At 39.2% G+C, this 27,309-nt stretch overlaps 1 protein-coding gene across 2 annotated transcripts; it reads left to right on the forward strand.

Moving 5' to 3' along the window:
• LOC137237458 (ATP-dependent RNA helicase p62-like) lies at positions 1-26,907 on the forward strand. Of its 2 annotated transcripts, XM_067761098.1 has the most exons (5): positions 2-476; positions 20,693-21,838; positions 21,957-22,195; positions 24,770-24,948; positions 25,022-26,907. In XM_067761098.1, exons 1-5 carry the CDS (start codon positions 94-96, stop codon positions 25,298-25,300), a joined length of 2,226 nt encoding a protein of 741 aa, XP_067617199.1. In that variant the 5' UTR covers positions 2-93; the 3' UTR covers positions 25,301-26,907. The 2 variants fall into 2 exon arrangements, with proteins under 2 accessions (XP_067617200.1, XP_067617199.1); XM_067761099.1 differs by lacking the exons at positions 24,770-24,948; positions 25,022-26,907 and adding an exon at positions 22,662-24,368 and having other exon boundaries at positions 1-476.
• The last annotated feature ends 402 nt before the right edge of the window (positions 26,908-27,309 follow it).

Here is a 27,309-nt window from a genome sequence, read left to right on the forward strand (position 1 = left end):
ACTTTTGTAATCGGTGTTTCGCACGAGTTAAGTTGAGCTGTTAAGTCCTAGTGAATGTACTTGTGAAGTAAATCTTTTATTAAACATTATAAAATGTTTAAATTATTAGTGCAAAGCTTGGCGAAAAACTCCTGCGAATGCCGAACCAAAACACATGTTACATGTGTTAAAAATTTTTTGATTCCGACTAGTGAAAGCATTCCAGTAGCTAATCAACTTCGACGCCATTTTTTCTTTTCTTCAACGAACAGAAGGCCTTTAAATTTTGCTTTTACCGATTATCAACTGGTAGCAGGTTTCAAAAAAGACGTAAAACCGGAGCACAAGAAGTTCATAACAAATTTTAGTGGAATAAATAGCTGCAACAGTTTCTGCAAATATTTTCACAGTACAAGCAACAATTTAGTGGAAGCGTCGCCTGCAGAAAAGCAAAAATCTACGCCTAATACAACTACTTCACTTGACGAAGACGATATGTAAGTGAAATTTAATGTCTTACCTTGAAATATGTACTTAGATGCCATTGAGTGAAAATTTTCGGCATCTAGTGTGTATACCATATTTAATTCATGCCAGCTCTATATTTGTTGGTGTGCTGACGGCCATTGTAGTTGTTGAGTTGCTCGCTTTGTGTATCTGGCAATTGCCTATTCACACGAATGTAAAGCATACTTTTGCGGAACGAAACGTATACGCGTGTAAAAAAAACGCGGCTATTATAAGCCGATCATTGATCGTTTTTAACGATTGTAATCACTACACTGTTTATTCATGTGGGTACTCTATGGATTACTCTGTTCTAATTCTGAGCTGGAGTATATGGTCCAGTCTTAGGACATCGCAATGCTAATTGGACCATATAATAATATTTTCTAAATTTTTTTTTTTTTTTTTTTATATAATATTTTCGAATTAGGCTTCTGGCCGTAATAAATAAATAATCTAATCTATTTTTTTGTATGAATTGTGGTTAATTTGGGAGCACTCGCTTGGTCCATAACGAGTACTCCATACATGCATGCATGGAGTACTCGCCATTTTTGCAGGGCGCAACATTTAGACCATATGGTCATGAGTAACCAGTTACAGTATTTATTTATTTATCAGTCTACAAATTAAACAATTATACAGACCAAATATACCGACACTTAAATCTCAGATGTAATACACGATATAAAAAACATAAGCAGTCATCAATTTTAAAGTAATATTTAAACAGTATTGAATTAAACGCTTGACAATTTCAATTAAAAACTTAGAAGTACGCAAAAGATAAAATGTTGAAAATGTGTTAAAATGTACTCATGAAGGAGATAGTAAATAATAATTTATGAAATTGACAATAAAGCAAATTAATAGTAGATAAAATATATACAGAAAAGAATTTATACAGAGTAAATTTGATTGCATACATAAAAAAATAATGAGCACAACGCAATTTTGCAAACAAGTTTCAAGTAACTGGTACTTCAAATTTGAAACAGGGTTGAACAGTATATCACGGTTTAGCGTTCTATGCTTCATTTCGAATTACAAATTTAATGTAGTTAAAAGGTATTTTTTAATACCAAGAAACGAGTCGCAGACGTCTAAATTTTTACAGTGTTTATTAAAATTACGACATAAGCAGTGAAGTGGTTCGTGCATTTCATAATTCGACCTGCATGTAGCTACAAAAATTGATTGAAAATGTCTAGATGGCCTAATAGGAACGTTACACTTAATTTCACCAAGCAAAAATGGACTATTTATTGACCCTCTTATTAATTTAACTATAAATAAGACACCCAGCATCTGCCTGCGGCTCTGCAATGTAGGTAGCTGTATTAGTTTTAACCGGCTGCAATAGGGGGGAAGATTTTTAGAAGGATCCCATGGTAAGTGTTTTAAAGCGAAAAGCAAAAATTGTTTCTGGACCGATTCCAGCTTGTCAGAATGAACCTGATAACGCGGATTCCAAATTATTGAAGCATATTCCAAAGTAGGTCTGACCAATGTGGTAAAAAGGGTTTTTGTAACGTATGGGTCATTAAATTCTTTAGACCAACGTTTAACGAAAGCCAAAGTACCTTTCGCGCTATTCACGCAAGATTCAATATGAAGTTTAAAATCGAGTTTTGGGTCCATTGTAACGCCTAAATCAATAAAATTAGTAACTTGCTTGATTACATAGTCGCCAATAACAATCATGGGATTGGAAGGACTTTCTTGTAAAACACATGAACTTACATTTAGGTAGGTTTAGTGACATGGCGTTTACATTACACCAGTCACCAAGACTATTCAGATCAGCCTGAAGACATGCCCTATCCACGGATGAGCGGATAGGCATTACAAGTTTGACATCATAAGCGTACATCAACGGCTTACAGCTCTTCAAAACACTAGGAAGGTCATTAATGAACAACAGGAACAAAACCGGACCAAGATGGCTGCCTTGGGGAACACCAGAAGTTACGTTTATGAACCGAGACCAATTATTAAATATAACTGTTTGTTTTCTTTCCCTCACATAAGAAGAAACCCAAGATAGAAGCAAAGGAGGAAATCCTAACCGATCAAGTTTGAATAAAAGTATAGAATGAGGAACTTTATCAAATGCCTTACTAAAATCAGTATAAATAACATCAACTTCACAATTAGTCTTAAAACTTTTGGATACAAAGGTTGTAAACTCGAGCAGGTTGGACACCGTTGATTTACCCTTGCAAAAGCCGTGTTGTGAAAAGTCAATTAATGAAGATACTCTAAAAGCAATCTGTTTTGTGATAATCAATTCAAATAGCTTAGGAATAGTGTTGAGTTTGGCTATTCCTCTATAATTTATAACCCACGTTCTGCTTCCATTTTTATGCAGTGGTATAATGAATGATTCTTTCCACTTCTTGGGAATAGCCCTTGCTTCAGAGACGCATTAAACAAACAGGTTAGAGGTCGATATAAGTATCGAGCACAAAATTTCAGCACTACCGACGGAATATGATCCGGACCACTAGAGTAAGCAATTTTTAGATTTTCCAGATGAGTTAAACATCATCAGTACATATATATGGGACTGCCTGGGAATCCAGAGGAGACAATCTGAAAGAATAATTCGATGGCGGGTAATCATAGGTGTTTGAATAATTAGATTCGAAGAAATCCGCAACGAAGTTGAGCCAGAGTGACTCGCGTTTCCCTGGGGAGTATGCGTTCTTCTTCCTCAAGTTTTGGGTACTGTTCTGTGAGTACTGGATTCACCGGGCAATTCCCGGCATAAACGTCCGACGCCTGTTTGTGGAGTTCACCAAGGACCTGCTTGTGTTTTTTAGCTTCATACGGCTGAGTTCTCAGGTGCCGTATTTCCTCAAAATGCTTACGGAGATGACTCCTTAAGCCCCTAAGCGGTGCTGGTCCATCAATCAGATGTCTGTTGGGATGCCCAGGTTTCTGGGTATTCAACAGGAACTGTTTGGTTAGCATCTCATTTCTCTCCCTGATGGGGAGTATTCTCGCCTCATTATGTAGATGGTGTTCTGGGGACATAAGAAGACAGCCCGTGGCGGTTCTGAGCGCAGTATTTTGGCAGGCCTATAGCTTCCAGTGGGTAGTTTTTAAGCTTGGCGACCATATAGGGGCGCGTAGCAAGCAAACGGCTGGCCAATTGCTTTGTATGTGGTAATGAGCGTTTCTTTGTCAATTGCGTGCTCACCAAAATGTAGATCCTGATCAAACGTCACACCCAAGATTTTGGGGTGTAGGACAGTCGGCAGCGTAGTGCCATCGACGTGGATGTTCAAAATAGTCGAAATTTGGGACGTCCAAGTTGTAAATAGGGTCGCGGATGATTTAGTCGGTGATAATGCCAGGTTTCGTGAGGCGAAAAAACTGGAGAGATCAGGGAGGTAGCCGTTTATTCTGTCGAACAGCTCATCGATCTTTGGGCCCGGGCCTGTGGCCATTATTGTGCAGTCATCGGCGTAGGAAAGGATAGTAACTCCTGGTGGCGAAGGTAGTTTTGATATGTAAAAATTAAACAAAAGTGGGGAAAGGACTCCACCCTGAGGCACACCTTGTTTAATTCTTCTTGGCTTTGATATTTCGTTTCTGAATTGCACCGATGCCTGCCAACCACCCAGATAATTTGCGGTCCATCTTTTAAGACATGGGGGAAGGGTAGACCCTTCCAAGTCTTGCAGTAACGTGCCATGGTTGACCGTATCAAAAGCCTTTGATAGGCCTACGCTAGGAGTACTGTTCTATGGTGGGGCTTCTGATTTAAACCACAATTTATCTGGGTGCTAATGGCATTTAGCGCGGTGGTGGTGCTATGGAGTTTTCTAAAGCCATGCTGATGACAGGCTAGCTGCAAATTTGCTTTGAAGTGGGGGAGGAAAATGGCTTCAAGCGTCTTGGCTACTGGCGATAGGAGAGATATCGGGCGATATGACTCTCCTATGTTAGCTGGTTTCCCAGGCTTTAGTAGCGGGACCACCTTGGCCATTTTCCATTTTTCGGTTATGAGAAAGGTGGAAAGAGACAGGTTGAAGACGTGCTAAATATTTGAAATCCCCCTTTCCCTAGGCTTTTAAGCATCGGCATGGCTATGCCGTCTGGGCCCACTGCTTTGGATGGTTTGGCATGACCGATGGCATCATCAACCTCTTTGGCGGTGATGGTAATTGGTGACGTGCTGAACTTATGTTTACGTGCGTGTATGTTGGCTCTACGTGTATTTTTGTCGACCGTAGAATGCATTATGTATTGTCGGCAGAAAGCGCTGCCGCATTTTTTCGTATCCGACGGCACTTAGTCGCCAAAGGCGATGGAAACTTTGTCATTGTGCCTAGACGAATTCGATAGGGACTTTACAGTGGATCAAAGTTTACCTACACCGCTTAGGTGCTCCTCCCATTTTACCCGCTTGTGTTCATCCACAAGCAATCTGATCCGTTGTTTTATATCCCTTATTTGGGGGTCGCCGCGATAGAGCTGATTTGTATAAAGTCAGAACCGCTTCTGTGCGCCCCTTGTCATATGAGGGCCAGGTTTGCCTGGATGTCTCACACGATAATATGGCTGACCATAGTCCATTTACGATTCTTAAAGTGCTTGTGCTCACACGAAGCCTGAAAGTGGCCATGGGTATGCCTACCGAATCATTTACCGGAAGGATATGGTCGGTGGGGCCTCTTCTGGCCAGCTCGTCTGCTCTGCAATTGCCTTCAATATCCCTGTGCCCAGGTACCCATATAAGGCTGATACTGAAGTGCTGAGCCATCTCGTTAAGAGATATGCGGCCTTCAGTGACCGACTTTGCGTTGTCGACGAATGAGTCCAGGGCCTTTAATGCGGCCTGGCTGTCAGAGAAAATAAACACCCGTTCCTTAGGCATAGACCCGAGATGGTTCACAGCCCTGTGTATTGCCAGCAATTCCGCTTGGTAAACACTACAGTGATCTGGTAGGCGAAAAAAGACCTCTAGACCCAGATCCGGTGAAAAAAGGCCTGCTCCCACCTTCCCGTAAAGCTTAGAACCATCCGTGTATATATTGATGGCACCCGGTACCGTATGTTGCCTGGTATTCCAGTCCTGTCGCGATGGTATATATATATACTATAATTTTTACGAAGGCTCGCTCGTGCCCAGGATTGTCGCGTGTCCACTAGATCCATTTGACCAGACACCTATTTACCTTATGCGTAGATCGGCGATGACCGCTATTTCCTTCGCCACCAGGTCAAGAGGTGGAAGGTATAGCATTGTGTTGAGTGCTTCAGAAGGAGTGGAGCCGAGAGCCCCGGTGATGCAGAGCTCCGAACTCCGTTGTACCTTTTGAAGCGTCTTAAGATAGGTAGTTTTAGCTAGTGCAGGCCACCAGACCAAGGCACCATAAAGAAGAATCGGGCGCACAATGGCTGTATAAATCCAGTATGTCACCTTGGGGGAGAATCCCCAGGTGGTGCCAATTGCCCTCTTGCAGGTGAACAGCGCTGCTGCTGCCTTCTTGCATCGCTCTACTATATGGTCACTCTATAATAGCTTCCTATCCAGAATTATTCCCAAATACTTGACTCGATCGCTAAACGCTAAAAACGTACCCCCAATTCTTGGCGGTGTTAGATTTGGCACCTTATACCTCCTCGTGAAGAGGACTTCCAAGCCTGTGGCTGTGGCCCAGTGCGAGATTTTGGATAGTGCCCCTTCCATTAGGTTGCAAAGAGCTTGCGGAAATTTCCCCCGCATGGTGACGCAGATGTCATCTGCATACGCGATCACTTGGTGACCTTCCGATTCCATGAGGCGGAGTAGTTGGTTGACGGTAACCATCCAAAGTAGCGGAGAGAGAACACCTCCCTGCGGAGTGCCTCTGCCGACCGGTCTGCGAATCACGCATCCACCTAGCTCAGTTCTAATCTGCCTACGCGTAAGCAGATTGTATATAAACTCCACCAGGCACGCGTCCACCCCCAGATCGGTCAGCGCAGAGGTGATGGACTCAGGGAGAACGTTGAAAGCACCCGCTATATCTAGAAATGCCACCAATGTGTATTCCTTGAGGTCTAGTGACCTTTCGATAGCGGATACTAGTGAGTGTAAGGACGTGTCAGTTGACCTGCCCTTAGTATAGGCATGCTGTGCTTGCGAAAGAAGCGACGGCTCAATCCTCCTCCTGATGTGGTCCTCTAGAAGCCTTTCAAGCGCTTTAAGCAGAAAAGGAGATAAGCTTATGGGCCTATAATCATTTGGTTTAGAGTGGGAGGGTTTTCCTGCCTTGGGGATAAAGACCACGTTGACTTCCCTCCACGATACTGGTACGTAATTTAGCCTAACAACCTATAAACATCCCTTTAATCCAGGGCCTTATAAGTTCGGCAGTATACTGGAGCTGAGCCGGAAAAATTCCATCCGGCCCCGGCGATTTGTAGGGCTTGAAGGTCTGTAAAGCCCAATCTATCCTTTTATCATTTGTGAGTTCGCTTATCAGCTGATCATTAGATGACCCTCCGCTGACAATACTTGAAGACACGCCCGTTCCTGCTGGGAGGTGCGTATCCATTAGCAGGTTTATGGTTTCAGCGCTGGAGTCCGTGCCCATCCGGCTTTTGGACGTAACTTAGCTGAGTTGGGGAATTCGATAGCACCTTCCTTAACCGGGAGGCCGCGGATGCGGATTCAATCCTGCAGCAAAAATCCCTCCAGGAGGATCGCTTTCCATTCCGGATTGCTTTTTTATATATATTTATCTCCGCTTTATAAGCAGCCCATGAGGATTCATGTCCATCATGCCCATCATGCTTTGCTTTATTGAAGGCCACCCTACATGACTTTCTAAGTTCAGACGACCACCATGGTGGTTTGTGAGTTTCCAAAACCTTTTTAGCCGGGCAAGCCCTATCTAAAGCATTCCGGCAATTTTGACTGAAATTGTTTACAAACACGTCCAGCTCCTCCTCGCTTTCTGGGACTCCTACCTCCTCAGATAGCTTTTTACCTACAATCTTCTTATAGTAGCCCCAGTTAGTTCTTCTAATATTTTGTATATACTTAGGACTTGTGTGCGCCTGCGATATAGAAAAACTTATATAGATAGATAGATAGATTGATATTTATTATTAATATGTTTACATATTTTTTGATTTCACAATAAATTTTAAATATCACAAATTCATTTTCAATTCACAGACGTGTATGATATATATATATATTAAGTAATAAAAAGTAAAAAGTAATAAAAAATATTTTAGCCTCGAATAAGATCTATACATAGCCGTTTAAAATTCATAATATTATTCTCTCGTTTGATATAATCAGGTAACGAGTTAAATATGTTAAGGCCCTTATATAATAATGTGTTTTGGGCTGCAGTAGTCCGCTGAAATCCTAGTCGAAAGTCATTCGCATTCCGCACAGCATATTGGTGTGTATCTCTAACATACTGAATGCAACTTGTTAAATACATCGGCGCCCTGTTCTGTTTAATTTTAAAAATCATTATTAGTGTATTGAGCATCAGTTTTTGCTCAATATTTAGCCATTTCAATGTTTCAAGCATGTGACTTATTGGGGTGTATTTGTGGCATTTTATTATTGATCTCATACATTTGTTTTGTAATTTCTGTATCCTTCCTATTTGTGATTGGTTACAAGATGTGTACAGAATTGTGGAACAGTATTCAAAATGTGGCTTTATGATTGTATTGTATATTTTTATTGCTGTTAAAGTGTCTAATTTATTTCGTATTCTTCTAAAGAAGTAAATCTTTTTTGCAGCTTTTTTACAAAAATAGTCCACGTGATTGTTAAATTTGAGCTCATTGTCTATTATTACACCTAAGTATTTCATATTGGTTACTTGCTCAATACTAGTATTATTTATCTCTAAATTTATTTGGCTATTTGTATTTATCACCATTACTTTTGTTTTCTGTTCATTTAATTTGAGCCTATTCATTTTAAGCCATTTCATAATTTCATCTATATCACATTCTAACTTTCGTTTACATTCTTCCACTGTTTCTGCTTCTGTATATACCAATGTATCGTCTGCATACATTACCAATTTGGATTTTGATATCACTTTTTCTATATCATTTATGTAAATTATAAACAGAATTGCTCCCAGAAGAGATCCTTGGGGCACCCCTGTATTCACATATGAAAAACTTGATTTTGTGGATTTTATTTTTGTTTGCTGTCTACGATTTGTAAGGTAGTCCTTAAACCAAAGTAGCTCTTTTCCTCTTATTCCATACATATACAGCTTTTTTATTAGAATACCTCTGTCTATTGTTTCAAATGCTCTTTTAAAATCAAGAAATAGAGCTGCTATTATTGTTTTTCGTGGACGCTTCTTCCACTCACTTACGACGAAGTTTATTGCACTTTCACATGAATGATTCTTACGAAAACCGGACTGGTTTAGAGACAGTATATTATTAGTTTCTAGGTACGTTTGTAGTTGATTTTTCACAACACTTTCCATTATTTTTTCAAATGTCTTAAGAGTATTTATTGGACGAAACCCTTCACATTTTTTTGTTTTAGCAATTTTTTCAACTGGCACTACCAATGAGTCCTTCCATTCATTTGGGAATACTCCGCTCATTAATGAATGATTTATTAACTTTGTTAAGAAAGGCCCAAGTACATTCCAGTTGTCCAAAACGATCTTTGGGCTCACATTATTCCAATCCTTTTTGTTCTTAAGTTTTTTACAAATTGCCTTTAGTTCGCAAATTTGTATTTCTTTAAAATGAAAGGTTTCAGGACAATGATCAATATTGTTAATATATATTTCTTTATCAATTGACTGATCTATTAATTCTATGCTCTCAATGAAGTATTTATTGAGCTTACCAGCTATTTCATTTTCATCACTTATTTCTTCGTTTTTATAAATTATAGAGCTTATTTCTTTTAGATCTTTGCTAAGTATTAAATTTTTAAGTATTCTCCACATTTCTTTTTGATTTGTTGCGCTATTGATTTTTAGCTTAAAGTATTTATTTTTTTCCTTTATTATCTCTTGTTTGTATGTTTTACATATACTTTTATAAATTAACCATGAATTGGTATCGTCCATTACTCTCGCAGCTTGGTATGCTCTAATTTTATTTATTTTTAACTTTTTTAACGTTGAGTTAAACCATTTGTTGCGACTTGAGCGATTTCTAATCGTTCTACTTCTCGTATTAGATACCACCAAATCTTGTATGCACTTTTCCAGAATAACAGTGTTTTCATTTACATCATATGCGTTACTATGTTTTAGGTTTTTGTTTAAAAGCATTCTATTAAATTCACGCTGGTTGTAGTGGAATTGTTCAATTACTTTGTACTTTGGTTTTATTACACTTTCGCGAGTAGGTTTTTCTATAACTATCGACTCATGATCTGATATTTTTTGAGAATGTTGCACTGTTACTCTCAGATTGTGTATATTCGTTAAAACATAATCAATCAAGGTTTTAGAGTTTCTAGTTATTCTAGTATTCTCGTTCATTTTCTGCATTATACCGTTATCATTTGTTATTCTTTCTAATTCTCGCTTGTATAAACTATCTTTCGACCAGTCAATGTTAAAGTCGCCTGCTATTATAAAATCTTTACTAATTTCCGTTATTGTTTCCAGTTTATCTTGAAATGTGTTGCAAAATTCACGTTCCGAGCTATTTGGTGATCTATAAAGCCCCATGATGTACAGCTCGTTGTTATCAACGATGCATTTTATTGTTAATGTCCATATTTTCATATCACTGACTAGACAGTCTACAATATTCGCTTTAATTTCTTTATGCGTGTATATAATCACGCCACCTGTTCTTCGAGAGCTTGATACACACTGAAAACTATTGAAATTTTGTAGTTTTATTTCACTAAGTTCTATGTCTTCGGTTACATGAGTTTCCGATAGAATTATTATATCGTATTGATGCTCTTCTATAATGTGCTCTAACTCCGCTTTATTATTTATAAGTCCTTGTATATTTGCATAAAAAAGTATTATTGACTTTGATTGCTAGTAACCATTTTTTCTCCTTTTAGCTTCCAGTTTATTCACATATAGTGGACAACTTTTACTAAATGTCACGTGATTAATGTCCACATCGATATTTAGTCTTTCTTTCGCACGTATGCAGTTAATACATTTATTTGTTAATTCTCGGTTGCAATCCCTTGAACTATGTTTTTCTAAACATTTCACACAGATTTCTTCATTTTTACATTGTGCGGCTTTGTGGTTGAATCCTCTACATTTATAGCACTGTTGTACCTCAAGGCCATCAAAAACTCTACATTTTTCCCAACCTATATTTACTTTTTCGGCGGCGATAGTCTTTTGGAACGTTTCCGGATCTGCTTCGATTAATGCATTGTAGTATATTACATTGACCTTTTTTGTTTCATACTGTTTTAAAACTTTCAGATTTCCATCCGCAATGTAAGTATTTTGTTTTTTTAACATTTCAATTATTTTTTCATCTGCATGTTTAAAGTTCATCCTCGATATTACAAATCTATGAGACATAATTTTGGGTATTTTTACTTCATATTTTTCACCAATACGGTCCTCGATTGCACATTTTATTTTATTTCTTTCCGTGTCGTTTTCACTTTCGATTAATATCACACCATTTGCTCTAGACTGTACATTGCTTATTTTCAGTTCTTTTGGATCAACTTTTTCATTTAAATCGGTTTTTGTTTGATTGCTGTTTTGTTTTGATTTAGGCTTTATTATTAAAGGCACTTCTTTTCTAATATCTGGCATCACTCTCTTATCTTTTTTTAGTACTTTCAGCAAATGACATTTGTTTGTTGGCGGCCTTCGTTTTACCGACTAACTCTTTTATTTCTTTTTGTGCTTTCTTATTCTCTTCGCTACTATTTTTAATTTCACTGCAAATTTTCTCGCTGTCTTTCTTAAATATCTCCGCTACATCTCTTATTTTCTTTACTTCACTTATATTTACTACACATTTTTCTTGCACCTTTTGCATTTCTTTTATTCTCTCGCTAAATTTAATTTCAATCGCCTCTAATAATTTTTTTATTTCATACTCGTTATGTTTAAGCGCCAATTCGAATTCACCTTTGTACTCTTCTAATAGGGCACCATTTTTGTTTATCACTGCTTGCATGTTTCGCATTGCAGAATCTATATTATATATATATGTAACGCAGTCGTCACACATAAATCTTAACAATTTATTTTGATTTAGCACAGTAGATGCATATTCATCTAGGCCACAACACTTTGTTTTTAGGTGAAAAATCTTCCCGCAAACACCATCGCACCGTATTCCAGTTTCTCTGTTAATTGCTAATTTGCACTTATCACACGACATTTTTATTTTTGAGCTTTCGTGTATATTTGAATTAAAAACAATTCATTGCTCGCTCGCACGTATTATAGTGTCTAAGTAAAATCAAAATATTATTTTACTACTGCACATAAACCATTAAATTCAATTTATTTACAAATATCACACGGAGCTAGTTAGATACACGTCCGAACTCGTTGAAATCACTCGTAAGTATAAAGAGGCTTAAGAATCAGAGGAATAGGTTTTACAAAAAGTTCAAGGCCACTAAGCTAATGGCGTATAAAGAAAAATACCTGCGTTATTCCAAATCGTTCAAAGCGTTAGGCAAGAGGCTCTATGGTAACTATGTTCGTAATTTTGAATCCGACATTAAGGAAAACCCTATGGCATTCTGGACTTATGTAAAGTCCAAAAAACGATGCTCAAGTATCCCTGCCTCAGTCATCTATAATTCTGAGCATGCTTCATCAACAGCTGAAGCGGCCAACCTTTTTGCAGCCTTCTTCTGCTCCAATTTCGTGACACCACCGGAAGACCCGCAGGAGTTGCCCACTGTGGTTGACAGTCCCATTAACTTTGGTGCGCTGACTATCAATTGAAGATATGGTCGATGGAATCCAGAATATTAAATCATCTACCCATACTGATATTGACGGCTTATCGTCTTATCTTTTGAAAAATTGTTTGGCTCTGGCATTTCCCCTCCTTTTAATTTTCAACAAATCATTAGAGTGCGGCGAATTTATTGCTGCGTGGAAGATAACCTTCATCAACCCTATTTTCAAGTGTGGTAGCAAGAACAATGTCTAGAATTATAGGCCCATTGCAAAATTATCATCTGCACAGACTTCACGGATCCCTACACCCTCAAGTTATTGTTCACTGCACTAGTTCGTTCGAAGCTGGAATATGGCTGTTTTATTTGGAGGCCGTATCATGAATGCCATATTGTTAGGCTTGAACGTGTGCAGAAAGCGTTTGTTCGGTTCGCGCTGCGCTCGATGAACTTTTCTGAACCGATTCCATCTTATGAATCCAGGTGCTCACTTATCAAATTAGAGTCCCTGGAATGACATCATTAATGGTGTAGTTGATGCACCTTGTCTCCTCAGGAATCTCCAATTCCATATCCCTATAAGGCCTCTTCGCAATATACCAATTTTCTATACGGATTGTGTCCGAACCCTCTATGCCTCAAACGCACCTTTGCTTAGAGCTATGACCGACTTTAATCGCATCTTTGATTCTTCAGCTATTGATTTTGCTCTTTCTAAGTTTACTTTTAAAACTATACTTACTGATATCTTTTGAAACAGATAAATGTACTGGTCAATCTCGTTATAGCATGTAAGTTTTATTGTGTCTATACTCAACTTATGTACTATACTATTAAATAATTATCTAATTTTAATTCAACATTGTTATCTAGTCTGTAAGGGCTTTAAATGCCATAGATTGAAATAAAGAAATGTGAAATATGAAATAAAAGGAGTGCTACTTTAGAACCCTCCATGAAACGATAAGGTCACTGAAAGAGTCTGTGACCAGTGTTATGTCAAGGACCTCTTTGCCTTGCTCTTTGCTTCCTCGTAATGAAAGTGGGATCATTTCCCCTATTACATATACTCAGGTTAGTGCCTAACAGATAGTTGAATAGAGACTCACCTCGGTCATTTGTATCTCTGCTGCCCCACTGGGCGTGATGAGCATTGGCGTCGCCTCCGAGCAACATAAAGTCGTTTCGTGGATTTGCCGCTCTCACGAACTCCTTGAAATTATCCGGTGGTAATGAGCCTTGGTGATCGTGCGCTAGGTAGAAGGAGGCAAGTTTAAAGCTCCTCCCTAGCCCCTCGACGCTGACCGCTGTCAAATCCCCATCGCTGTAGTTGGGTAGAAGAAAAACATTAAGAGTAGACTTAGCCAATATACATGTGCGAGGCTTACCCTTTTCCTGAGCGCTATAAAGCTTATACGCTGGTGTTCGCAGGCCACAGATCCTATTGCCAGTGATCCACGGCTCCTGGACTAGAACGATGTCTACCACACCTGAAGACAGGTGCAGTAGGAGTGCAGCTGATGCTGCTTTGCAGTGATGCAGGTTTATTTGGAGGACCCGGATCACTTCTTGATTGTGCTCTCCTCCGTGAGCGTCGCGTCGGAATCGCCATCCTCCAGAAGCTTACCCTCAGAGTACAACCCTCTGAGAGCCAAGCTTCCGCTCGAACTTGCCGAAGCATAGCCACCAGCTTCTTCGCCCTCGTCTACCTCCATCTCGTCTTCACGGGGGGGGGGGGGGGGGGGGGGGGGGGTGGAGTTCAGCCACCTCCGTACGAGATGCAAGGTTTACCAAGGCTTCGACGTCAGCCTTATAAACCTTAAGGCTTATATTTTTGAAGCAGTAGCTTACCCTGAAATCCTGCCTTTTCAACGCTTCGACGCTTGCGCTGTCGAGCAGCAGGACTATCGGTAGTAGTGCAGTTTACGGTACCCACCGAAATTTGGCCAAAATTTTCGAGTGAGGTATCAAAAGACGCGTATTCACGTCTAGATCAAGAATCCGAAAGCGGTTCAAAAGATATTAACGAAAAACCGAAAAAAGACCCGCGTTCCCTCCGAAACCGGGGGTGGGATCCATAGTATTTTTGCGCAGAACACCTTTCTGCGTTGGCGGCCTTCGGCCGCGCTTATAAAAATAACCCTGGGCTACGCCATGGCTACCGCCACGGTGATGCACAATTTTTTTTGTGGTTACAAACACAACAACAACCACATGAAAATCGCCAACTTCAACTGCAAATATCTCCGGACAGAGATAACATTTTTCTTTTTTCTTTCTACTACCGGACTATCTGCATCGTGGCCCGTTCAGTCTTCTCCACGTTAACCACCTTCCAGTTTTGGGTCGGTAGACCCGGGTTGTACTCCAGTTCCAGGATATCAGCGGGGTCCGTTGGCGTCACTGGAACCCAGGCTCGCGCCCTTGGTCGTGAGGGGATGTCACACGCCTGCACTACCTTGAGGCGCGCGCCCGGATACACCTCCCCTATCAGCGAAACGGCGGCTTTATAAAGCTTCGCCGACCTGGCGTCGTCACACGCAATTAGTTTTATATTGCCCTGGAACCACCCCGCATCGGTATAAGAAGGCGGCGGACCAGGGTTATCTTTTTTGACCTTAACGGCCACAGTAGCGAGCGCTGCCTCAATCCACTTCACTGCTGTTTCGGGATCCTGCCATCTTCGCTGCTCTCGTCCATAACACCAATGATCTGCCGATTCTTGGCTATTTCGGCGAAAGACCGAGTCCAGCCTCCCTGCACCTTGGCCCTTTTTTGCGTCATAGGGTTGGTTTCATCTATAGACCGCTGACGCTTCGAGTCTTCATCGCTCTCGACCCAGTCCGACCTGAACTCCGGCAATATTTGCTTCGCCCAAGCAAGATCACGCTGAGCCTTCGCCCAGTCCTCCGCGGAAACTTCCCCCTCCCTAACCGGCGAGGAGGTATTCCTACGCAGGATCCGGGCAGCCCAGCGCTTGTCCTGATGACTGGGCTTTTTGACTCCCTTGACCCTGAAGCCCCCCCCCACACACTCCTGGAGCCCCCAGCAGCCCACCCGCCAGACGCTTTACGCTGAGTGGCAGCCGTGCTGGTGGCTACGAGATGGGCGGCAGCCGTCCCAAGAGCCTCCCGGTCGGTGGCCCCTCCCCGAGAGGTACCGACCTTTGCGAGTACCATGGCTGGATTTTACCTCAGCCCTTTCCTGCATAGATTGGCCCTTGGCCCTATAGCCGACCCCTCCCCTCACCCTGAGGCCCCCAGCAGTTGACCCACCAGACGCTTGTCGCTGGGTGGAGGGCTTGCTGGTGGGGCCAAGGGAGGGGCGGTAGTGGCACTGATGACCTCTCGGTCAGTACCCCCTCCATGAGAGGTACGGCCATCGGACTGCTCGAACCGGATAAACTCTGCCCTTTTCTGCATATCTGCCGCTGCAGGAGCGAACCTCTGAGGAGTTCTCTCAGCTAATTTTAGGCCCGGCTGAGCCGTAGCCTTTGCGGAGCAAGCTCCTAACTACTTCTTCTTTGGAGAGTCGCCCTCCTTACAATTTTTTAAAAATTTTTCCTCCATACTATAAACCCACGAGTAGCGGAGAAGGGGAAAGGTCCACCCGGACAGAGATCCACGATGTCCGGGTAAGGCTTAATAGCATCGAAGGTCGCCCGGTATTCGATGCACTCCGTTAACGACTGGGCTATTTATGGGCCCCCAGCCAGGCTGATCCTCGGCATGGGTCGTATAACACCTTGATCCAGCCCATTTAAGGAGAAGGGGAGAGAAAAAGGAAAAGGAAGAAGGGAAAAATGGTTTGAGGGGAGTGGGAAGAGAGGTCGCCGCTTGAATTAGCCGCCGAAGCGTTACCAGGTACCACCACGAGGACGCTCCGCCCCTACATGAGGGAGGGTTGTAAAAACACCTACGAATCGACGGTTTGGGGAGACGCCGGTGAGTGCAAGGCGCAAACACCCCCATGAAAGGCACCCATTGAACAGGTGATGCTCTATTGTGAATTGGCAGTGAACAAATAATTTACTTACAATTGTGTAAATTTTGTTACCAAGGATATATTTCCTTAAAATAGAAATAAAAAATGTATAAAATAATATTTAGTAATGCACTTAGGTTGGTACTGATTGAGCGCGAGGAGAATATAAATGTGAAAGCGATTCGGAGGCAATTAATGGACAGTTCTAACCCTTTGGAACTAAATCTCCCTGTAAGCTAAAAATTACTATTTTCTGCACTTTTGAATACCAAGTTAATTTTTTTTTCAATTAGCTTTCGCCAATATTACAGGCTAAACAAGGCGACATTCTAATATTGGCTAGATATTTTTACGAACTCCATGCCACCATTGAAGCAAAAATTTGGAGTTCCACCAATTGTAAAGTTGAGTACATGTCGCATAGGGAATAGCGTTGGAAAGGACTATGAAGTGGGTCTTAGCCAATCTTGTTTCAGTGAGGTGCTCAACATTTTGGAACCATTGCTTTCTCCACAATGGATAACTTGGCCGACTGATACGTTGTCATAGAAAATAGAATTTACATACTTAGCAATACAGGAATTTCACTTTTTTCCACTCAGCTTCCGCTTGTGCATTATTCATTGATTTATTTCTAATAATAAAAGTACATAAGAGTATTAAATTTCAAAACAAAAAATTACTTACATTTTGTTTTCCTCTCGTTCGCCTGTAAAATATAAGTGAACAAATTTGGGTTTCCCCGCTGTTCATTTCTCCGAACAAAGAGTTGCCGATAAGGTGAAATCTTTTTCGAACACGAAAAATTGTTTCGCCACCCTCTGCAATAGCGTGAACAAAAACTGAATATTTTCGGGTGAAAATAAAACTCGCGATAAGAGTGATTAGTTCAGTGACATTTAACTCAAAACATATTTATTATACATATAATTTTGTTCGCAATATTTTATTTTTCAACGAGAAAAGAAATCGGATTCTCGCGAGATTCTCCAATCTCGAATTACTCGTAAGTCGCCGCATTGGCAATATTCTATACATTTACGGGTTTTTACTTGTGGTTTTGCGGACATTTTGGCTTGTGCTCCAGAAGAAATCGTAAGCTCTATATAAAACAGCCAATGATATCTTCTCGAACATGTTCGAGAAATCGTAAGCTCTAATATCAACAAGTACTTCAATGTGTTTCTTGGCATGGTGCACCCTATAAAAATAACAGTTAAAGGTTGTTCTTTTGAAAGAGTCATAAGCCACCTTTTCATAGGCCGGGTCACACATACAGTATTGGACCATAAAATATAATTAAATAAGCGGAATTAAACACTGCACAAAAAAGGAGAGGAATTTAGTTAATAAGTCTAAGGAAGAAAGGCAATAAGATGAGTTACATAGCAGATATGGTGAACCGTTTCAAAAGGGTAGTGGTCACTTCCACTCAGCGAAAAAAAAAAACAATAACATGAAGTAAAATTGAAACATCTCTGCTGGCGATGAATGGAATTTAATTCGCCATTAAAGAGCTAACCATATTTTGTCCTCAGATTTGCTCTTACCGGAATACATTTTTTCGCCAAACTTGAAGATCATGTTCAAAAATGTGTTTATTAGCGCTTTACATATTGTTTACCATCTGCTTCAAACATACCAATACAGGACTTTCAGACCGCAGCCCATTTTTCAAGTTTGACGGCAAGTATGTGTTCTGGTGAAAGCAAGTCTATTGGTTTTTGTTTATAAGGCTCAGTAGAAGTCTAGGATTTCTGACTGAAAGTTTGGCATCCGCCAATTTTGGAATCGTTCAGTTTTTCACAAATAAGACAAACTGAACAAGAGGATCCTTTAACTGTTGTTTTTATAGGGTGCACCATGCCAAGAAACACTTTGAGGTACTGCTGATATAATGGATTCGATATTTGTCCCTATTAGTTTTTTCCATCACTGTATATCAAAATTCCAGCACCAACAGCATTTGAGAAATTTTTTTTTTTTTTTTGAAACTGCCAGATTTTTCACTTCTCCGGTAGCACCCGAAACCTTTTCTTATTTATAAATAAACTAAAGAAATAATTTACTTTTCAAAAATTTTATTAGTTTATTATTTAATATTCAGCCCTATAAACTAGTTTGCGTGAGTAAGTTGGTTGCACCTTAAGTGGCCCGTGGTAGGTACCGCTGTATACTATTGACAAATATTTATCTGTTCATTTTCATGAAATCAAATTACCATCTATATTGATTTGGCTTGATTAATAAAGATTGCATTTTGATTGTACTTTAATGTAAAGAACATCCTTCACAAAATGCTTTGCACGCCATCGCTGCTTATTATTAGATTGAACAAGTAAGGAAGGCTAAGTACGGGTGTAACCGAACATTCATACTCAGCTGAGAGATTTGGAGACAAAATAAGGGAAAATGAACCTAGGTTAACCCTGGAATGTGTTTGTATGACATGGGTATCAAATGGAAGGTATTAAAGAGTATTTTAGAAGGGAGTGGGCTATAGTTTATAGGTGGACCAGAGGTGACTCTAGAATGTGTTTGTACGATATGGGTATCAAATGAAAGGTGTTAATGAGGGTTTTAAAAGGTAGTCCTAAGTTGTATATTTTCGAGATATCGACCAAAATGTGGACCAGGGTGACCTAGAACATCATCTGTCGGGTACCACTAATTTATTTACATATATATGTAATACCACGAACAGTATTCCTGCCATGATTCCAAGGGCTTTCGATTTCGCCCAGCAGAACTTTTTCATTTTCTTCTACTTAATATGGTAGGTGTCACACCCATTTTACAAAGTCTTTTCCAAAGTTATATTTTGCGTCAAAAAGCCAATCCAATCACCATGTGTCATCCCTTTCTTCGTATTTGGTATAGAATTATGGCATTTTTTTAATTTTTAGTAATTTTCGATATCGAAAAAGTGGGCGTGGTGATAGTCGGATTTCGGCTATTTTTTATACCAAGATAAAGTGAGTTCAGATAAGTACGTGAACTAAGTTTAGTAAAGATATCGTGTTAACGGCCGAGGGGATGACAGACAGTCGACTGTGTATAAAAACTTAGCGTGGCTGCAACCGATTTCGCCCATTTTCACAGAAAACAGTTATCGCCATAGAATCTATGCCTATACCAAATTTCACAAGAATTGGTAAATTTTTGTTCGACTTATGGCATTAAAAGTATTCTAGACAAATTAAATGAGAAAGGACGGAGCCACGCCTATTTTCAAAATTTCTTTTATTTTTGTATTTTGTTGAACCTTATCATTACTGGAGTTGAATGTTGACATAAATTACTTATATACTGTATAGATATTAAATTTTTTGTTAAAATTTGACTTAAAAAAATTTTTTTAAAGTGGGCGTGTTCGGCATCCGATTTTGCTAATTTTTATTTAGCGCACATATAGTAATAGGAGTAACGTTCCTGCCAAATATCATGATATCTGCAACGACTGCCAAATTACAGTTTGCAAAACTTTTAAATTACCTTCTTTTAAAAGTGGGCGGTGCCACGCCCATTGTCCAAAAATTTACTAATTTTCTATTCCGCGTCATAAAGTCAGCCCACACACCAAGTTTCATCGCTTTATCCGTCTTTGGTAATGAATTATCGCACTTTTTCGGTTTTTCGAAATTTTCAGTATCGAAAAAGTGGGCGTGGTTATAGTCCGATTTCGTCCATTTTAAATAGCGATCTGATATGAGTGCCCAGGAACCTACATACCAAATTTCATCAAGAGACCTCAAAATTTACTCAAGTTATCGCGTTAACGGACGGACGGACATGGATAAATGAATTTCTTTTTTCGCCCAGATCATTTTGATATATAGAAGTCTATATCTATCTCGATTAGTTTATGCCCTTACGGATTACCGTTATGCGAACAAAATTAATATACTCTGTGAGCTCTGCTCAGCTGAGTATAAAAAGTTTCGATCTATAAAACATCAAACTTTGAATATTACAGTCAGTTGGCTTTGGGTATTAGATTTGTTTAAGCAGCTTAAGCGATTAACGTTAATACATACATATTTATTTCTTTAAACAAAAGCAGTAAAATAATATACTTATTTGTGTCAGTTTTCTTAGCATAACACACGCTGAATAGGTTCTTCAAAATTTCAAGAGGCTATAAAATTTCAAAATCAATTGTTGAAACTCATTACTATTTTATTTGTGTTGTTTAGTCATTGTTATCATAAATAAAAAAAATGAATCAAAAGAAAAGAAAATCTTCACCTAAAAGGTTATTTACGAACATTTCATTCAGCAAAAGGAAAAGAATATTTCTTAATATATTTTTTTTTTGTTTCTTCTTTTTTAATTCAATAGGTCACCTCACGATAGAAATTTTGGTGGTCGTGGTGGCCGCGGCGGTGATGACCGTCAACAAAAGCATGGTGGTGGTGGCCATGGTGGCATGCGCAATGGTGGCGGTGGCATGCGCAATGGTGGCGGAGATTTCCATGGAGTGCGCAATGGTCGCGTTGATAAGAATCGTGGAGGTGGTGGACGTGGCGGTTTTGGAGGTGGTAGCGGTGGTTTTGGAGGTAGTAATGGTTATGGTGGTGGAAGTGGCGGCGGTTATGGAGGTGGTCAACGTGGTGGTACCCAAGATATCACACTGGGAGCAGTCGATTTTTCAAATTTGCCGGCTTTCAAAAAGAACTTTTATGAAGAACATCCAATTGTTGCAAATCGTCCATCTAATGAAGTGAAACGTTTTCGCGATCAACATGAAATTACAATTCGTGGAAATGCCCCAAATCCCATTCAAGACTTCAACGAAGCATATTTTCCGGATTATGTGATGAAGGAGATACGCCGCCAAGGTTATAAAGCACCAACAGCTATTCAGGCACAAGGTTGGCCAATTGCAATGAGCGGTGCCAACTTTGTTGGTATCGCCCAGACGGGTTCGGGTAAAACTCTTGGTTACATTTTACCTGCAATTGTACATATAAACAATCAAAAACCATTGGAACGTGGGGATGGCCCAATCGCCTTGGTTTTGGCACCTACGCGTGAATTGGCACAACAGATACAACAAGTGGCCACTGAATTTGGCTCTTCGTCGTATGTTCGTAATACTTGTGTGTTTGGTGGTGCACCAAAAGGAGGTCAAATACGCGATTTGCAACGTGGCTGTGAAATTGTAATCGCTACACCTGGTCGTCTTATTGATTTCCTTTCAATGGGAGCCACTAATTTGAAGCGTTGTACGTATTTAGTATTGGATGAGGCTGATCGTATGTTGGATATGGGCTTTGAACCTCAAATCAGAAAGATTTTGTCGCAGATACGCCCAGATCGTCAAACACTAATGTGGTCTGCCACATGGCCCAAGGAAGTTAAGCAATTGGCTGAAGATTTTCTTGGTAATTATATACAAATCAATATTGGTTCATTGGAGTTGTCGGCAAATCATAATATCCGACAGGTGGTCGACGTTTGTGAAGAACACGACAAGGAAGACAAGTAAGTTGAAATATTAAGCATGAACTGCATTTAAATTTCACGCGAATTCGCTTGCTGTATTAGGCAAATTTAAAAAGGCTCAACACGTTCAATTGTTTTTTTTTTACTTTATTCGTAGGCTGAAAAACTTGCTTTCTGAGATCTACGATACAAGCGAAAATCCCGGCAAGATAATAATCTTCGTGGAAACGAAACGTCGTGTTGATAGTTTGGTCCGTTTCATACGCAGTTTTGGTGTACGATGTGGTGCCATTCATGGCGATAAAGGACAATCTGAACGTGATTTCGTTTTGCGCGAATTTCGGTCTGGCAAATCAAATATTTTGGTAGCGACCGACGTAGCTGCTCGTGGATTGGGTAAGAAGTTTTACCATTTATTTTTAATCATCATTATCATGATCACATTATCATCTCTCATCTATCAATTTAAATTTCTCGAAGATGTTTTCGAAAAAACTGGAGCACATACTTTTTTCAAATGAGCTAAGTAATGGTGAATGCAAAGATTTTAATGTCTAAGCAAAATTAAGTCAAGATGACATACTTAGCTTGGCAGAGATTTTGCAATCACACATTCATAACATTTGACGATTGTTAGCAAAGGCGTTTGGACATTCCTATGCTCGTAGGCAGATCGATATGCATGTACTTTAGATTTAAAAAAACTACCCGAACCAATTATCGAAATTTCATTTTAGCTTTATACATAGATAACAAAAAGTCAACCTACAATCAAAATCTGTAAAAGTCATATTAATCAATATGGAATTTTTCCTTTCTTCCCCCCAAAAAACTATTCTCTCCTGATTATTTTCATTCACAGAGGCCGAATATTGTAGCAGTATGGTGGTGGGGATAAAATCAACATTGAAGCTACGCAATCCACAATGATTGTGTTTCAAATGAACTCGTGACATTTCATCACAAAAATAATCGGGTATGAAGTTCCTTCAATGGACTTACTATTAAAACCGAATCAGACAAACGCAGTGTTGGCAGCTTTACTCGTTTACTAACATTCCAATCAAAGGAATGTCTTTTAACCATCTGCTGCCATACTTTGCGTGTATCAATGCAATGCACATTGGAAGAGGAGAATGCTACACTTCCCTATTATGGGCAACATGTGCGTTCTAGCGTAGTTATCAGCATACATACACACATATTCCAAAAATATGTAGTTCAACAACAGATGACCAAAATGCGGCATTAATCGTTAATAAAGCGAGAAATTTATGCCGTTTCGCCGTGACAAAAAAATCTGTTTACTCTGTAAAAATAAGTCAAAAGCGAAACCAGAATAACGATTCTTCTTCCCGGGAACGCAATGTGCATAAAGAGTTCTGCAGCTTAATATCCCTATCATCACGCAGCAAATGTGGCCTCTGATATCCTGTATGGAGCAACTATGTCAGGATTTTCAAACCCGTGTACTATGGAGCACATAAAGGAGAGTTGACTATTATTTGAATTTAAAAATGGGGTTTTTTCCACACTTGGTATGTACATATCTCTCCGGCGTGTGCTCCATATAAAGGAAGCAGTATTTAAATCACACGCAGGCACCTAGAGATACTATACTCCATATACAACAAAATGCATGTCCGTCCTGTTAACGCAACAATTTACTCAAATCTTGTGTTCTTTGGCTCTATTTGCCAAAGTCTATATACTTTGGATTTGTTTTGGAAGGAACAGGATCACTATGGCTATGAAAAAGTGAATGTTTACGTACGAGTTAAAATTAGTTAATGGATAATTAGTGCAAGGTGAACGATGTTTATATATGCTGACAAGCGAGAGGTGATCCTGTTCAACAAGCGGTTGAATGATGTAACGTGGCATGACGTAAAAAATGTTTTGCCTTTGGTATCTACGCCTTTAACAAAATATAACAAACAAGTTGTTGGCGACATTCTTTTGGGCAACAAATGTTGAGAAGCTGTTGCTGTTGTTCTTATTTAATAAGCATGGACATCACAGAACACCAGTTCATCATTTGCTGCAAGTTTAGAAAAAAGTGTCGTTGTCATCTTCACCTATGGCTATTTTACTTAAACACCACGTATCACGTTTCTTGAAATTTGGAAAGTTCGCGTTGAAGAAGGCAAGACGTCTATTAGAAAAATTGCCACAAATGCATCGGAAATCCGCCAACAAATGACACATTTGTAAAATGGATATGTTTGAAAACGTATAGCTAAATTTGGAGGAGGATGTGCATGCATATGCTTCAAACAAAGAAGATCGAGATTGTCATCATGCCTGCCTGCGATTGTGGTTTTATCTGCCTGAACCCCAAACATAGGTTGCTGTTGATGGATGCACGACGTTGTTGGGTGGCGCACAAACATCTCTACAATTCTAAATAGTTGGATGTGCGCTGGACTCCGATCGAGACGCATTTTATTCAAAACATATGCGGAATCGAGCTGCATCGTTCGTCCATCTAATGCCTATACAATGTTGATTGAGAAGGGAGAAATATAAAACAGTCCTGTTAATGAGGAAAATTGCTACTTAAATTTAAAAATGAATATTTGTCCCACAAGCTCTTTTTCTCGTTTCGCTGAACGTTGCGAGAGGAGGGCGTGGTGTGGTATACCCACAGTTCGACAGTTTAAAGGTAAAGTACATTTTTAAATAAGTCCACTAAATCTCATAGAATAATTTAACTCTGTGTGCTTAAATAAAACAAATTAAAAACAAGTAATTGAAAACAAATACATACGACACAGTTACTACAATAGATATAAAGATTATGAATGTATTCAGATAAAAAACAGTTCTATATATATTTTAGAAACGTCGAGAGTAGATGGAATATGTTTCCTTGTTATATAAAGTACAATAGAAACTTCTTGACAATTTAGCTAACTTTGTTGTTTTTCTTTCTATTCTACTCGACTTTTTACTTCTTCAATGCCGCAGATGTGGATGGTATTAAATATGTAATCAATTTCGATTACCCACAATCTTCTGAGGATTACATTCACAGAATTGGACGAACTGGTCGTTCTAATACGAAGGGAACTTCATATGCATTCTTCACCAAAAATAATGCGAAGCAGTCGCGTGCTCTGGTTGACGTATTACGAGAAGCAAATCAGGTATGTGTTTTGGTTTTATCTTTTTTTAATTTGATTCTAATAAATACCATTACCATTTATTTTTGTGTCATAGGAAATCAATCCTGCGCTAGAGGGTATGGCGCGTAACAATCGTGGTTTTGATGGTGGCCGTTCACGTTATGGTGGTGGCGGCGGTAACTCACGCAATAATGGGTCGTTCAGAAAGGGTGCACTAGGAGGCGGTGGCGGTGGCGGTTATGGTGGTGGTGGTCGTAACAATGGTTATGGGGGCAATAGCGGTGGAGGAGGTTATGGTGGCGGTGGCCGCAGTAATGGTTATGGCAATGCCGGCAGTGGTGGCGGTAGACAGCAGCATACGCGTTTTGAATAAATTTTATTAGCTTAGGTTATTAATTAGTTATTATAACTTTTTTTTTTATTAATGTACAAAAATAGCAGCTTTAAGGCTAAAATTCAAAAAAAAAAAAAAAAAAAAACAACACACTTTGATTTATGAATGTGTTTGCGATTTAATTAAGTTGCTGTTATAATCACGGATACAAATTTAGCTTATATTTGATTTAGCTAATACGAATACATTGTAAGTGAATTTAGGACGGTTTTCTCTTGTAAACTTTAATTTTTTTGCTTGAGTAACACAAATTTTTATTCATAACATGCCAACCTAATATAAACGCACGCAAGTCATTTTCTGCCAAAAATGCCTCATGCACATACAACTTGTATAAGCAAAGAGGATAAATAAATAAGAGCCACCGGTCTGCTACGTGTGGCGAGTAACTCGCTGGAAATCAAAAAAATTGATGTGTAATGTTTTCTGTGAGGGACATTTTTAATTGTCTCGCATTTATCCATGCCGTGTAGGTACCTTATTCAAATGTTATTTTTGAGAGAGAATTAATTAATTAATTAAATAAAGTTGGAAAAATAAACCCAAATACCCCACGAAATGTATAGAAGACATTTGTGCACATCTCGCCAAAAAAAAACTGGGAGTACCCTAACGAATAACATTACGCAAAGTAACAAGTGACGTCTCTTATTATATTTATCCTCTTTGGTATAAGAGCAACCGAAATTGAATTTGCTGCATGAAAACCTAACTCGATTTCCAATTTTTGTTCTGCGTGACATTCAGATTTGACGTTTGCATACATGTTTTACATTATCGCAACGCATACTTATTTCGGTTCGGGCAGAAAACGCCGGTTGTTGCGTGCGCTAAAAAAACAGTGCGGTTTTATTAGGGTGGCATGCAACAAATGTTTTTGTCGAGTATAAACCTTCAAAGTTTGCATAAGAAAACAGCTCGTTAAGTTTTAAAAAAATAACAAATTCTCATTTCGCTTTAACAACAAGAAAATTACTTGAGTTTGATTACTTGCGCTCAAAAACGTGATATCATTGCAGATTTGATTCATACAAAAAAAAAAAAAAAAATCGAATGAATCGTACACATTCCTCACAAAGTTAAATTTGTTTTCATTTACTTAAAATTTTTTGGATTTGTGAAAACCTTAATAATGTATTTGAATATTTAGTATGTGAATAATGCGCTTTGGAACGCAAGTAATTTGGGATATAGACCCAATTCTCAAAATTTAATTTATTCTAGCTGTACAAAACGCGTATTTATCATTTACTAACGTCACCGTTTACCTTCTTCTTCTGTTTATTGTACGTATCTACCTAGTATTAAGTTAGCCACTTTTCTACTCATAAAACCTATCCAGGGGCTAGCACAAAATCACCCTCTGAAATGATATGTGCTTTTACTTGACATTTACAAGCAAAATGTATAAATAAACATATTACATACAAATATTATTTAATGTAAAAAGCCCATAATTAATAGGCTTTAAGTGAATTTTAAATGCTCTCGTAACAACAATTTATATAAAATTAAAATGTATGTTGCTACGCGATGAAACAAAAAAGAAAAAAATTGAAATAAAAATAAAAACCATTTGGTGTGAATTAGCGTTGCTATTTATTCTCGAACATTCAGACTATTAGCAAAAACCTCGCTTACATTACCCGAAGATGCTTGTCTGCGTACGGATTGGGCATGATCAAATACTGAAATTGGGTATTCATAAATTAGAGGAAGATTAGAAACCATTACCGTTGTTTAATTTTCTGTACCAACCATCGCGGGAACGATTGATAAGACCAAGGCAGCCGGTTCTATGCACCGGAGCGACTCAGAATTTTTCCCGACCAAAGGCGGTAATTTCAGTGTAACCCCATTTAATTTGTTGCGTCCCTCCCATAAATTGTCATCCTCCCAGAAGATCTTTGCAGCGGGATTACGCCATGCTCCTGCTCCGGAAAGGTATCGAATCCAATCCGGGTCCTTCAACTGACCCCGGTCCTGAG

This window comes from Eurosta solidaginis, chromosome 1, assembly GCF_040869045.1.
Source record: "Eurosta solidaginis isolate ZX-2024a chromosome 1, ASM4086904v1, whole genome shotgun sequence".
NCBI lineage: Eukaryota > Metazoa > Arthropoda > Insecta > Diptera > Tephritidae > Eurosta > Eurosta solidaginis.

Bases quoted from the DNA above. Each gene is read 5' to 3' on its own strand.
- LOC137237458 (XM_067761098.1), top strand. From the start codon at position 94: ATGTTTAAATTATTAGTGCAAAGCTTGGCGAAAAACTCCTGCGAATGC. The intron at 477-20,692 runs GTAAGTGAAATT...TTAATTCAATAG, and splicing joins TCACTTGACGAAGACGATAT to GTCACCTCACGATAGAAATT. The intron at 22,196-24,769 runs GTAAGAAGTTTT...TCAATGCCGCAG, and splicing joins CGTAGCTGCTCGTGGATTGG to ATGTGGATGGTATTAAATAT.